The 13770-nt window shown below is 36.0% G+C and overlaps 1 protein-coding gene across 1 annotated transcript; it reads right to left on the reverse strand.

Annotated features, from left to right (window-relative positions):
• Positions 1-1054: 1054 nt before the first annotated feature.
• LOC132273963 (putative receptor protein kinase ZmPK1) lies at positions 1055-4008 on the reverse strand. Its single transcript, XM_059775091.1, has one exon. The coding sequence runs from the start codon at positions 3899-3901 to the stop codon at positions 1466-1468; it is 2436 nt and encodes an 811-aa protein (XP_059631074.1). The 5' UTR covers positions 3902-4008; the 3' UTR covers positions 1055-1465.
• Between the last annotated feature and the right edge of the window lie 9762 nt (positions 4009-13770).

Consider the following 13770-nt stretch of genomic DNA (forward strand, 5'->3'; position numbering starts at 1 on the left):
CAGAAATAGAGAGAGGGAGATAAAAACGATGTAGTTTTGAATAAGGTTAAAATTGTCTTTTATCTTTTCCGGTGGCCTGAGTGGGCAAATTGCAAAAAAGTGAAAGTTCAAGAGTTTTTTTTAATTTAGGGGGGTTAGTTGCAAACCCCCCCCCCCCCCCCCCCCCCATAGTTGAGGGGGGGGGGGGGGGGGGGTTTAATGCACTTTACCCTATGATATATAATGCCAGCAAAATAAATAAAATCAATACATGTAAAGTACGCAATACTGACAATCACTACTGTAATGTTTGACAAGATCACAGAGACAATTCCAATATCATTTAGCTCAAGTACAATGCACGTAGGTCATTACCGACCATCAGGAGAAGCAAATACAAGGTACGCCAATCAATAAGATTGAAGAAGCAGCAATTAATGCAAAAACAGATAATTAGAAAGCAATAGTCATGCTTCTAATCTTGAATCGCCTCCAACAAATACCATTTGAATATTTGATCCCTCCAAAAATAAAAAATAAAAAATAATAATAATAATTATTGTAATAAATATATTTTTGAAGGATTTTACCATAAATTTATTAATTTTATATGATTTATTACTATTTATTTTATCACTTTATTCACATATGGAGTTTTAGGGGAATGTAATTAGTCTTAGAGTGTCCAATTCCCTGAACATATGTGTTTAAGTTCGATTTTTTTCTCCCCCTAGTTTAACAGGAAGGAAAAAAAAATAAAAATAAAAATAAAAATAAAAATAAAAAAAAATAAAAAAAACTTTAACTAGTAACGATGTTTGATTGAATCTATATACAGATGATGCTCACATTATAACATGGGGAGTAAAATGTTTCTCTTAACTAGTTTTTTGTTTTCGTCCTAATCACATGAATGTATTGTGTGGTTCATTTGAGTAGCAACCATTTTTACATGATATCTGGATACAAATACATATAAACATAAAGACATTCTTACAATATTTTTTATTATCAAGGTATGTTTTTTATACTTTACTTGAGATATTAGAAAAAACTTAAATAATAATTCTAAAATGTGAGTGCAGTCACTTTACTATATATATATATATATATATGTTAGATTGAATTTCTATTACTTTGTATTACTGCTAGTGATACATTTTGGACAATAATATATTAAAAAAAAAAAATGTATAAGATCAACAGATGATTAGTGTAATGTCTAATGAAAAAAATGTCTCTCTCGACAAAATAGTTTACACCACTAACTTTTTTAAAAAAAATTATTTAGTAGAAATAACACAATGTACAAACTACAGATGCAGCAAAAGTTAAAGCACACTGAATAACAAATAAGTAAGACATAACGGTAGCATTTCTTTCATGACCCAAAAGTCATTATTATCACACTCAAATTTCAAACTGTCATATGATAGGTAAACAAGGACAGACTTTTTTATTTTTATTTTTAAAAAATGACTGACTTTTAAAACTGATTATTTTCATGACCAAAGGACTTTTTAAAGTCATCATTTTTATGACCCAAAAGCTTTTCAATTACCTTAGTCATGGTGGGTCTTGTATCTTTATCTTCCTCTGCACATTGCAAAGCCACTCTAACCAGAAGCTCCATCTTATTTTTGTCATATTCACCATCCATGGCGGTGTCTATGATTTCGTCAATCCATGATCCATTTCCAGTTGTTGCATGCATCTTCTCTCTCACCCATGTCACCAACCTTCTCCGCTCCATCCCTCCATCATCATCCATGGTGTGGACAGCACCGGTCGGGCTTCTTCCGGTTATCATCTCCAACATGACAACACCATAGCTATACACATCAACTTTGGATGTGATGGGAAGATTAAAAACCCATTCCGGAGCCATGTAACCCCTTGTTCCTCTCATCCTAGAGAAGCTAGAATTACCAATCCCACCTCTGTTGAAGAGTTTAGACAGCCCAAAATCTGCCACTTTTGGTTGGTAATTGGAGTCCAAGAGTATGTTATGAGGCTTTACATCACAGTGTAAAACCCACTCCAAACACTCTTCATGTAAATAAGCTAGACCTTTTGCAGTACCCAAAGCAATTTCGAACCTCTTCTGCCAATCAAGTGTGTTGGAGGTTATGTTTTCTGCTAAAGAACCATGCTCCATGTACTCATACACCAAAAGTCTGTGCTTTCCCTCCACACAATAACCCCATGTCTCTGTCAGGTGCATGTGATTAAGCCTCCCGATGGTGCTTACTTCTGCTAAGAATTCCTCTTCGCCCTGATCAGTTTCCGCGAGGCGCTTGATTGCTGCAACTCTATTGTCAGACAATATACCTTTGTATACAACGCCACTGCTTCCTCTGCCAATCTCTTCGCTGAAATTAAGCGTCGCCTTCTTAAGCTCGGCATATGTGAATTTTCTGAATCCAATATCTACATGCCGGTAACCGTTGTCACTTACACGAGAGCCTTCCCGGTTTCTATACATGACATACAGCAGTATGAACAAGAAACCGATGATCTCAACTCCTCCACACCCACAGGCGAACCAAAGCATGAACTTCACCGCGCCATTTTCTTGCTTCTTCTTGTATGTTCTTTGAAGGAGTGCTGTAACTTGGTGTGAGCAATCTAACCGGAATTCTTGATTCGGCTTATCATAGGAGGAGAGCTTAGAGTTGGGCAATTTTATGTACATGGGATCATTAAATCCCACCGAGCGATACCCATTAAACAACAGAGCCTTGGTGGCACAAAGATAGTAACCGTTATCAGACTCATAACTGAATTGAAACCCTTTGCAATCGCAATGCTTCAAACACTCCTCTTCACACCACTCTAGGGTTTGATTTTCGAAGTAGCCAAGTTCATACCCATAGAACTTAACATGAGGAAGTTTGATGAAAGCAACTTCATGGTCATTGTTGCAAGAGGGAGTGAAATCTGGTTCACAACCATAAGACCAATCTGTGTGATTTTTCATCTTATGTCCCGGTAAGCAATTGCATCTCCGACCGCTTTCAGCAGCATAAGTACACAGACTGTTGGGCCCACAAATGCCGTGAATGCTGCATGGATTGGAAATGGCTTGCCATGAAACAACCCAAGATCTCAACTTCTCATTCAGACTATACAATCTAACATTGCCATCAACGTCAACCGTCAATCTTCTCTTAGGCCCTATGCCCAAATCGGCAGCCGAGAACTTCAAATCATCAGATGACTTGAAATGGCCAGCGGGATCAAGTACTGCAATTCTACTGTTGTTGTAGTTGGTCCTTCCAGCTTGCCATGGTCGCAAACACGGGTCAAGCCAATAAACGCTGGAGGTCGCAAGGCCATCAAAGAGAAGGTTGAGCACATTATCATCGTCGAAATAGAGCTTGTAGAAACCGGAAGAGTAATTGCTTTGGCTTCTTGATGAAACAAGTATTGTGCTTCTGGTGAGTGGTTGTTGAGGAAGAAGAGTATCCGTTGGCAAATCAAAGCTTTGCCAAAGAATTTTACCCTCCAAAGTATGGAGAACAAGATTACCAGTGTCATAAAGTTCCAACTGCACCGAAGAAGTTGAGGTGGTTTCGGTGGCCCAAACAGTGAGACCATCAGCATCTGTCAAGATGATATTACCAGTTTTTAGCAGGGAGAGCTTTGAGCGTCTTCCATTAACTGGTCGGTCTCGATTGGCCATCCAAACCACCGTGTAACTCCCATCATCCAATGATTGAGTGTACCATATTGCGAAGCAATATGTGTTATTGCCCACAGCATGAAAACCCGACGAGAACACACTTTTCTCTGAAATTAAAATGTTGCTTGGTTTCTCCACGGAGAGGAATGAGCCTTTGGTTATTCTGAGAAGTGTTGAAGATGAAAATGGTGAAGATAGGAGAAAAGAAAGGACGATGAATAATAACGGAGTATACATAGTGGCTTAAGTTGTATGTATATATAAAATAATGGTGATTCTTTAAGGTAGATGTCATAATATATATATATACACACACAACCTAAGATAAGATCAGTGACCATCTGTGGACAGTGGTGTCTGATAATTCAATTAAAAACTTATTTAATTAAGTAATAATGTAATTTGAATGTTATCGTTATTTAAAATAGGACAAAATTTTAAGTGATAGGAACTTTACTTATTATTAAATGGCTGAAAATTGAAAGAGATATTAAAAAAATTATTTTTAATTACTAGTTAACAACCTCATCAGTTAAAATTCAGTTCTTATAATTTTTTAATACTTAATATTCAATTTTATAAAACAGCTCATTAGTACCCTTTTCAATTAAAGTTTCTTATTTATCTTGAAATTTTTCGGTTATTTATTTATTAAAAAAATAAATAAATAAAGAACTTTGATTAAGAAGGGTACTGAAAATTTCCAAGTAATTGTAGAATTTATAGAATAAGGAGACGTACCGTCTTCAGTTATGTTAGATTATGATTAGAAGAAACTCATCTATGTAAATATAGTTTTAAAATACTATGGGGCTCAATTTGGATTTTAAATTTAATTGAATAAAAATATAAAAATAAAAATTAAGTCTAAAAGTCTAACAACGTGTAACATATCTTTTGTTGTTTTGTTTTTTGTTTTTTTAGGGTATGTAATAAAAAACAGAGAATATATCTTTTGTTTGTTCAACTTTGTTCTTACTTGTCATATAAAAATGTAAGTCAAGTCAAAGAGAGAAAGTCAGAAGAAGAAAGAAAAAAACAAAGACAAAAAAACAAAGCGGCCTCTTTAATACGTTGGTGACTCATTCAAATTGAGTACTTCATCGTTGATAGTCACTGGATGGCAAGTAAAATGTCTTTTCGTGCTCTTTAGTAATTTGGAGACTCATTCAAATTGACGACTTGATCGTTGATAGTCACCAGATGGTCACTGGATTGCAAATAAAATGTCTTTTCGTAAAAGATATAAAACAGCTCATTAGTACCCTTTTCAATTAAAGTTTCTTATTTATCTTGAAATTTTTCAGTTCTTTATTTATTAAAAAAATAAATAAATAAAGAACTTTGATTAAGAAGGGTACTGAAAATTTCCAAGTAATTGTAGAATTTATAGAATAAGGAGACGTACCGTCTTCAGCTATGTTAGATTATGATTAGAAGAAACTCATCTATGTATATATAGTTTTAAAATACTATGGGGCTCAATTTGGATTTTAAATTTAATTGAATAAAAATATAAAAATAAAAATTAAGTCTAAAAGTCTAACAACGTGTAACATATCTTTTGTTGTTTTGTTTTTTGTTTTTTTAGGGTAAGTAATAAAAAACAGAGAATATATCTTTTGTTTGTTCAACTTTGTTCTTACTTGTCATATAAAAATGTAAGTCAAGTCAAAGAGAGAAAGTCAGAAGAAGAAAGAAAAAAACAAAGACAAAAAACCAAAAAAAAAAACAAAGCGGCCTCTTTAATACGTTGGGGACTCATTCAAATTGAGTACTTCATCGTTGATAGTCACTGGATGGCAAGTAAAATTAAAATGTCTTTTCGTGCTCTTTAGTAATTTGGAGACTCATTCAAATTGAGGACTTGATCGTTGATAGTCACCAGATGGTCACTGGATGGCAAATAAAATGTCTTTTCGTAAAAGATATAAAACAGCTCATTAGTACCCTTTTCAATTAAAGTTTCTTATTTATCTTGAAATTTCTCAGTTCTTTATTTATTAAAAAAATAAATAAATAAAGAACTTTGATTAAGAAGGGTACTAAAAATATCCAAGTTATTGTAGAATTTATAAAATAAAGAGATGTACCGTCTTCAACTATGTTAGATTATGATTAGAAGAAACTCATTTATGTAAATATAGTTTTAAAATACTATGGGGCTCAATTTGGATTTTAAATTTAATTGAATAAAAATATAAAAATAAAAATTAAGTCTAAAAGTCTAACAACGTGTAACATATCTTTTGTTTTTTGTCTTTGTTTTTTTCTTTCTTCTTCTGACTTTCTCTCTTTGACATGACTTACTTACATTTTTATATGACAAGTAAGAACAAAGTTGAACAAACAAAAGACTAGATGGCAAGCAAAATGTCTTTTCGTGCTCTATAGTAATTTGGAGACTCATTCAAATTGAGGACTTGATCGTTGATAGTCAACGGATAATAAAATAGTAATAGCCAATAGGAGTTCAAATTGAGGGCTTGATCGTTGATAGTCAACGGATAATAAAATAGTAATAGCCAATAGGAGTAGGCTATAAATTATTTGTTTGGTAACGACCCACTCTATCACGTGATATGATATTGTCCGTTTTGGACTTGAACCCGCACGGTTTTGCTCTTAAGTTTCACCTCAAAATGCCTCGTACCAATTGGAGATGACACACTTACATATAAGTACTTCACCTTTCCTCTACCCAGGCGATGTGGGACTGTACACCCGTAACTCGCCAATGTGGTAGCCTGTCAGTATCTCTCACACCCGCCCACGGCACACCCGCCCATAAGTTCATCACAATCCACCACCCTTGGAGGCCCGACGTCCCCGTCGACACACTTCCGGCTGGGTCAGGCTCTGATACCATTTATAACAACCCGCTCCACCACATGGTATAATATTGTCCGCTTTGGGCCTGACCCCGCACGGTTTTACTCTTGAATTTCACCCCAAAAGGCCTCATATTCAACTCCTTTTGACTGTAGAGATATTTGAGATGAGGCACACCACTCTTGGTACACAGTGCACCCAGGTGGCACTAAGATGTATCATGATCTTAAGAGGCAGTTCTAGTGGGAAGGTATGAAACGTGATGTGGCAGAGTTTGTATCTAGATGTCTCACTTGTTAGCGAGTGAAGGCTGAGCACCAGAGACCAGCAGGACTATTACAGCCTTTGCCTGTGCCTGAGTAGAAATGGAAACATGTGACGATGGATTTTGTTGTGAGGTTACCGAGGTCGATACATAACCATGATACAGTATGGGTGATAGTGGACCGATTGACTAAATCAACTCATTTGCTACCCATTCGAGCTATTGATACTGTAAAGGAATTGTGTAAGATCTACATCAGAGACATAGTTAAGCTTCATGGAGTACCAGTGTCTATTGTCTCAGATCGTGATCCTCGTTTTACATCTCGATTTTGGAGTAGTTTCCAAGCAGCTTTTGGTACTCCTTTGAGTTTGAGCGCTGCTTTTCATCCTCAGACCGATGGCCAGTCCGAGAGGGTCATTCAAGTGTTGGAGGATATGCTTCGTGCTTGTGCGCTAGATTTTCGGGGCAGTTGGGAGGATCACATTCCACTGGTTGAGTTTGCTTATAATAAAGTTATCAGGCTAGTATCGGCATGGCACCGTATGAGGCCTTTTGGGGTAAAGCTCAAGAGCAAAACCGTGAGGGCTCAGGCCCAAAGCGGACAATATCATACCATGTGGTGGAGTGGGTCGTTACAAATGGTATCAGAGCCAGGTTTCGATCCGGACGGCAGGCCTCCAAGGGGGGTGGTTTATGATGACCTTGTGGGCGGGTGTGCCGTGGGCGGGTGCGAGAGACACTGACAAGCTACCACATTGGCGAGCTACGGGTGCACAGTCCCACATCGCCTGGGTAGAGGAAAGGTGAAGTGCTTATATGTAAGTGTGTCATCTCTAATTGGTATGAGGCCTTTTGGGGTGAAGCCCAAGAGCAAAACCGTGCGGGCTCAGGCTCAAAGAGGATAATATCATATCATGTGGTGGAGTGGGTCATTACAAATGGTATCAGAGCCTGACCCAGCCGGAAGTGTGCATTGTGATGACCCTGTGGGCGGGTGCGAGAGACACTGTCAGGCGAGCGTGAAATGTTTATATGTAGAGAAAAGGTGAAGTGAAGAATAAAACCGTGTGGGCTCAGATCTAAAACGGACAATATCATACCATGTGATGGAGTGGGTCGTTACATGTTTGCACAAGGTCCAACTGGAATGCAACTTTACATAAGAGATAGTCACTGGATGACAAATAAAATGTCTTTTCGTAAAAGATATTTTGTAATAGCCTTACATAAGAGATAGTCAGTGGATGGCAAATAAAATGTCTTTTCGTAAAAGATATTTTGTAATAGCCACGCTTTATGCTCGAGCTTCAGGGTTAAGGCTCGAGCACCCTTTATTAAGGCTCGAGCATCAAGGGTAGGCTATAAATTATTTGTTTGCAGAAGGTCCAACTGCAATGCAACTTTACATAAGAAATTCATTTATACATAGACTGGATACAAGAAACTGACAAGCCAGTCTTCAAAAAGATTTTTTTTAATATATTTTTATTTTTTTATTTTTCACTTTACTCTTACATGCAATCCAACGCTCAATTTGGCAGGATTTTTTTTTTTTTTTTTTAAGGCAAGTAATGCTAGATGTTAGATTAGTAGATACAAATATTCAAAATTTAACACTTCTTAATTGACGAAAGATATTAATCCACCCAACTATTGAGAAGTTGAAAGGTAGTGATGACATGAATAAACTGTATTCCTTAGTAATGAGAGGCAAACTATTACTTGGGTTTGTTTACTCCTCGGATAAAGGAATGTGCAAATGCTCATGCGCATGTAGAACAAGGGATAATTGACTCTATTAGCATAAGTATTGGAAGTCCAACCTTCAACAGACATGCCTTTACTAGAAGTTGAACCCACATTACCTTTAAAAAAGTGGATAATAAATCTCTTGCCAAAAAATTTAGTGAAAAATCTCAACTTGACATGGTAGAAAGGATGTAAGTAGTGTGTTCTTGGCAAAGTAAAATGAGTAATTATAAAAGGGAATACCACAATACAACTTGAGGAATCCAGAGAGAGATTCTGGTAGAAGGAGAGATAAGGACCAACCAAAGCAATTAATGGTGCAAGTAAGAATGTTTGTGCCAGAGAGTAATTGAGGTGAGGTGGTTGTCTCTCAGTCATTTGAGTTTTGCATCTTTAATGCCCCAACATACCTGTATCTAAGTACAGTTAATACTTAGAGGCTCGGTTGGGTTTACCAAGCTCCTAGGCTCTTAGATTATCATTAAATCTAATGTACTTTTGCTACCTAAGTAGTCAAGTCTTTCCTTTTATTCCCTTCGTTGTGACGACACAACTTTAATCCGATAAAATAGGCATTCAATCAATTCGGCTAATGGACGAAGTTGAGTATTAAAGGTCCAATTGTATCATTAAATGTGGTGCTAAGGTTCCTTTCATAACATTTTTTTTACCATTCTCTTAGTTAGGCCCATTATTCAAAACCCTTACAAATGTCTCGAGTGATAAACCTTCGGCATATGAAGGATCCTACCTGTTTTTCCTTAATACTGTTAGTTCTTTGAGTGTTTCTTTATACTTCTCAAGGGTTGTTCCTTGAGACACTAGAGCTTCGCACCTGTATTTTTTGTGACCTGATATAGCTATAAGGTTTCTTAGTCGGGGCTCGAGATTTACTCCTTGAGGTTTCACATGTTTTTGGAACTCGAAAATTGCTCCTTGAGGTTTTATGACTTGAGGGAGACAAGGTCTTCGATACTCGATGATTGCTTCTCGAGGTTTTTTGAATGACTATTGAATGCTAGTTGTTGGTTGCCGCAACCGATGTAAGCCCAGTGCCACTGCTACTTGCTAATGCACGTCGCAATGGCCATTGGCCAATGGATGCGCATGCACTTGCTTCAGAACCCAGCACAACACCTCTTTTTCTCTTGGTAGGGAATAATAACCAGGGTCTTGAATTGGGAAAGGTTGTATAGGTTGATATGTTTGGCTGAATTGAAAGATTAAAATAAGGTTGTTTATTTATTTACTCTTTTGCAAAAGTGCGAAATACTACTGAGCTTTCAACAAAATATCCCATTGAGCTTTCAATAAATAAGCAAAATATTCTCTGAACAAAAAAAGTGAACAACTCACTCATAGTAATTCCAAAAGTAAGCACTTTACCCTCTCCTGTCATCGAAATCCATTTTTACTTGATCATGGATGCGAATGTCTTATTTTCAGATGTCATTACTCCCACTCAAACGAATAAATTGAAAGATTTTTGAAATTTCGTCAAATACGTTCTATGCCCTGGGCTTTTATGATATTGATAAATTCTGTGATTTAAACGAGTACCGCGATAACCTCTCTGTTCCGAGAACACCAAAAACAAAATGAAATGGTTGAACTAAAGAACAGATCCCTTGGTCAGACTTGATTATGCAATTACATAAATACTCCATTTAATTGATATTAAAACAAAAAACGTGCATATTGCAAATTTCCCTAAACACACTTAAACTAATGGTTTCCGATTTGCAGAGTACAATTAGTATAGGCATTGGGTTTCCCTGATTATAGTAGTACAATCTCTCTCTCTACCTCCATTAAAGCTCTTTACACCCATTTCCCACCAAAAATTGGAGCTTCCCTGAGTACAGTAGTACAATTTCTCTCTACCTCCATTAAAGCTCTCTACACCCGTTTCTCACCAAAAATTGTTAGCTCCTAATTTTCTCTCCTATAGTTGAAGATTCAAGTATACTAAATCACATTCGAGATGATGTAGGTGTTGAGAAAGAAAGCGATTTTGATTATAGGTTTAGTTCACTTGTCATCTCTTTTTCAATTTATTTTATTCACAAATGCAATTTTGGACCCTCGTGATTTCTTGGCACTACAATCCATTCAGAATGCCCTGGAAAACATGCTAGGATCTGACTTCTTCTCCACGTGGGATTTCACGGCGGAGCCATGCGACTTCGCCGGTGTGTATTGCGACGGCAACACGGTCATCGCTTGAATCTCGGTGACCCGAGGGCCGGTTCGCCCGGTCTGATCGGACGGCTCGATCCTGCAATCGGTAAACTCTCTGCTCTTGCTGAGCTCACCGTCATCACGCGTCGGATTATAGGCGCTTTGCCTGAAACTTTATCTCAGTTGAACAACCTATGGTTTCTCGCCGTAACTCAGGAATTTTAGCTCCGGCGATATTTCAGCGACCCTAGGTCAGCTTCGTGCTCTACGAACCCTCGATCTCAGTTACAATCTTTGCTGTACGGTACCAAACTCGCACATGGACGCCATCAATTTTTGATTCTCCGATTTCAAATTGTCTCTGAAATTGTTAATGGCAATTTTATATACTTATTTATTTATTTTGGTTGGATTTGAGAAGTTGAAATTGAAGAAATGTTTGATCTTCAAACATGAATTTTTAATTGGAAGTCTTGGTTGGATATGTATAAACTATATTGATGCATGTACGTAAACTACTTCAGAAAATTACTTGACCAATTTTTAATTTCAAATTTCACAAAATCTAATTTCATGCTAATTTTGACCCAAAATGCCAATGGATTGTTTTATTTTTGATTAACTTGATATTACTTTGATATATTGGTTTAACAATTTCTTATCAAATTTAATGTAAGAAATGCATATAGGACTTTCCAATTATAATAATATTCAAATATCAATCAAGGCAATAAATAGCATGCAATTTTTATTCAATTAGATTAAATTAAATTATTTTAAATATTATTTTTAGAAGAAATGGTAATCTCTGTCCACCATTATTCAGATTTCAATAATTTCATATTATTTTTGAATCACATAGTATAAGAAAAGGTTTTATGTGTGTATAAAACAAACTATAACTTCCTATGCTTAACAAAATAGATTACAAGGTCATGAAGTTTGAAAGCAATGAACAACATCGATGAAGCTGTTGTCGGAGACAACACCAAGACCAAAGTCCAAAACAAATAAGATGAATGGTGTGTGAGAGGGCTTGCAAATTGGGTCATATAGTGAAAGGGGTACAAGGGTCATGTTAAAGGGTAAATTTGTCTTTATATAAAAATTATATGTCATGTGACTGAATGAGTGAGTTATTCACTTTATTTTTTTATTTTTTTTAACAAAAATTTTTTTCACCATTGATTAAACGAAAAAGGCCTACACAAAACGTTAAAAGAAAAACAAAAATTAAATTGAAATATCATTTAAATTTTTATTACCCCACAAATTTGACACTTATACTGTATCTTTCGTGCAATAAAATACACTGTGATGCAACCTTAGATCACAAAATGCACCATCATGAAACAATGTTATAACATAGTTGTAAATTTGTTATATTAACCATGCAAACATAAGATCAAAAGGCACCTAAGGCCCTGTTTGGATTGGCTTTTCAAACGCTGCTTTTAACTTTTTGGACTTGAAAGCTATTTTGAGTAGTGTTTGGCTAATATTTTAGAAGAGTTTTTGGGCCTTAGAAGAGCTTTCAAAGACACGGGAAGCTATTTATGAGTTTAATGAAACTTTCAATATTCCAAGCGTACTCTTCTATTTAGGCAGTGAGAAAATAAAATTACAACATATGCCATTTTAAAAAGGCGTCTTCTTTCAAAACCCTAACACAAATCAAACAACAATTTTTACAACTTGAGCACAGGCGATTTGAAAGTTTATCATCATATCCAGTAAATACGTTGATTCTTCTACCAAGGTCTGCTACACCCTTTTTTTTCCTCCTCTATATCAATCTAGGTAATGATAATCTCTGAGAAGTAAGTAAAATTTTAAGGGCCTAGCACAGTAGCACAGTATACAATTTTTTTCTTTTTTTTTTTTTTTTTTTTTTTTTTTTTTGTCGCGCTTGAACAGGCTTCCCCCCTCCATTTGACTTGATAAATCACTCCTGGTCCTTGCTTCTCCCAATTCCTTGATAGTAATTGTTTCCGTCTTGCCCCCAAAACCAAACCGCCCCCCCCCCCCCCCCCCTCCCCGGTCCTTGCTTCTCCCAATTCCTTGATAGTAATTGTTTCCGTCTTGCCCCCAAAACCAAACCGCATGAACAGGCTTCCCCCCCCCCCCCCCCCCCCCCCCCCCCCCCCCATCATTTGACTTGATAAATCACTCCTGGTCCTGGCTTCTCCCAATTCCTTGATAGTAATTGTTTCCGTCTTGCCCCCAAAACCAATCATCTTTAATTTTTGACTATCTGAAAAATAAGACCAATCATAACGACTAAGAGCACTTTTTGAACAGGAACATTCTTTAATTTTTCTACTTCTTCAATATATTGCTGATTAGGTATTAAAATCCAATTTTTTTTATGGATAAAAAAATTTCTCAAATCCCAATTTTTTTTTGTTAGGATTTGATTTATATTTCATGTGTTACATTTTATATATATATAGGAGTTGAATGTTGTTAAAAGTTCTAGTTTATAAGATATATATATGTGTGTGTAGATGCATTGGTAATTTTTTTTTTAAGCACAATGTATTGTTGGTATATATATATATATATATATATAGGAGTTGAATGTTGTTAAAAGTTCTAGTTTATAAGATATATGTGTGTGTAGATGCATTGGTAATTTTTTTTTAAGTACAATGTATTGTTGGTATGTGAAATTAAATTTGATTATATTGAATTTGTATGTGCTTAGAAAAGAGTTGGGTATAAAAAAACAGTTAATTACTATGTTACCAAACAGTCCAAAATAACACTCCATTTAAGGGTAAAATAGTTATTTCAGTAATAAAAGAGCTTCAACAAATATTTTGCCAAACATTCAGAATTAACGCTCTTCTAAAATATATTTTTCAAATACTAACATATAACCTAAATGAAAGTGATGGCTTCTGTTTCTTTCTCTTTTACCTAAAAGCAGAACTATAGTTATGCCAAACCAAGAATATCCGGCTTCCAGTTTGGAAATGCTCAGGTTGCTTTGCAGAGTCAGCAGATGATTGAAAAGACTGATATGCCCTTTAAAAGGGCCAAAAAGGGTAAAAACAACACGACGTCGTGTTTG

Source organism: Cornus florida, unplaced genomic scaffold (assembly GCF_030987335.1).
Source record: "Cornus florida cultivar Cherokee Brave unplaced genomic scaffold, ASM3098733v1 CherokeeBrave_3.0.0_Hap2_Chr09, whole genome shotgun sequence".
In the NCBI taxonomy this organism is placed as follows: domain Eukaryota; kingdom Viridiplantae; phylum Streptophyta; class Magnoliopsida; order Cornales; family Cornaceae; genus Cornus; species Cornus florida.

Bases quoted from the DNA above. Each gene is read 5' to 3' on its own strand.
- LOC132273963 (XM_059775091.1), bottom strand. From the start codon at position 3,901: ATGTATACTCCGTTATTATTCATCGTCCTTTCTTTTCTCCTATCTTCA.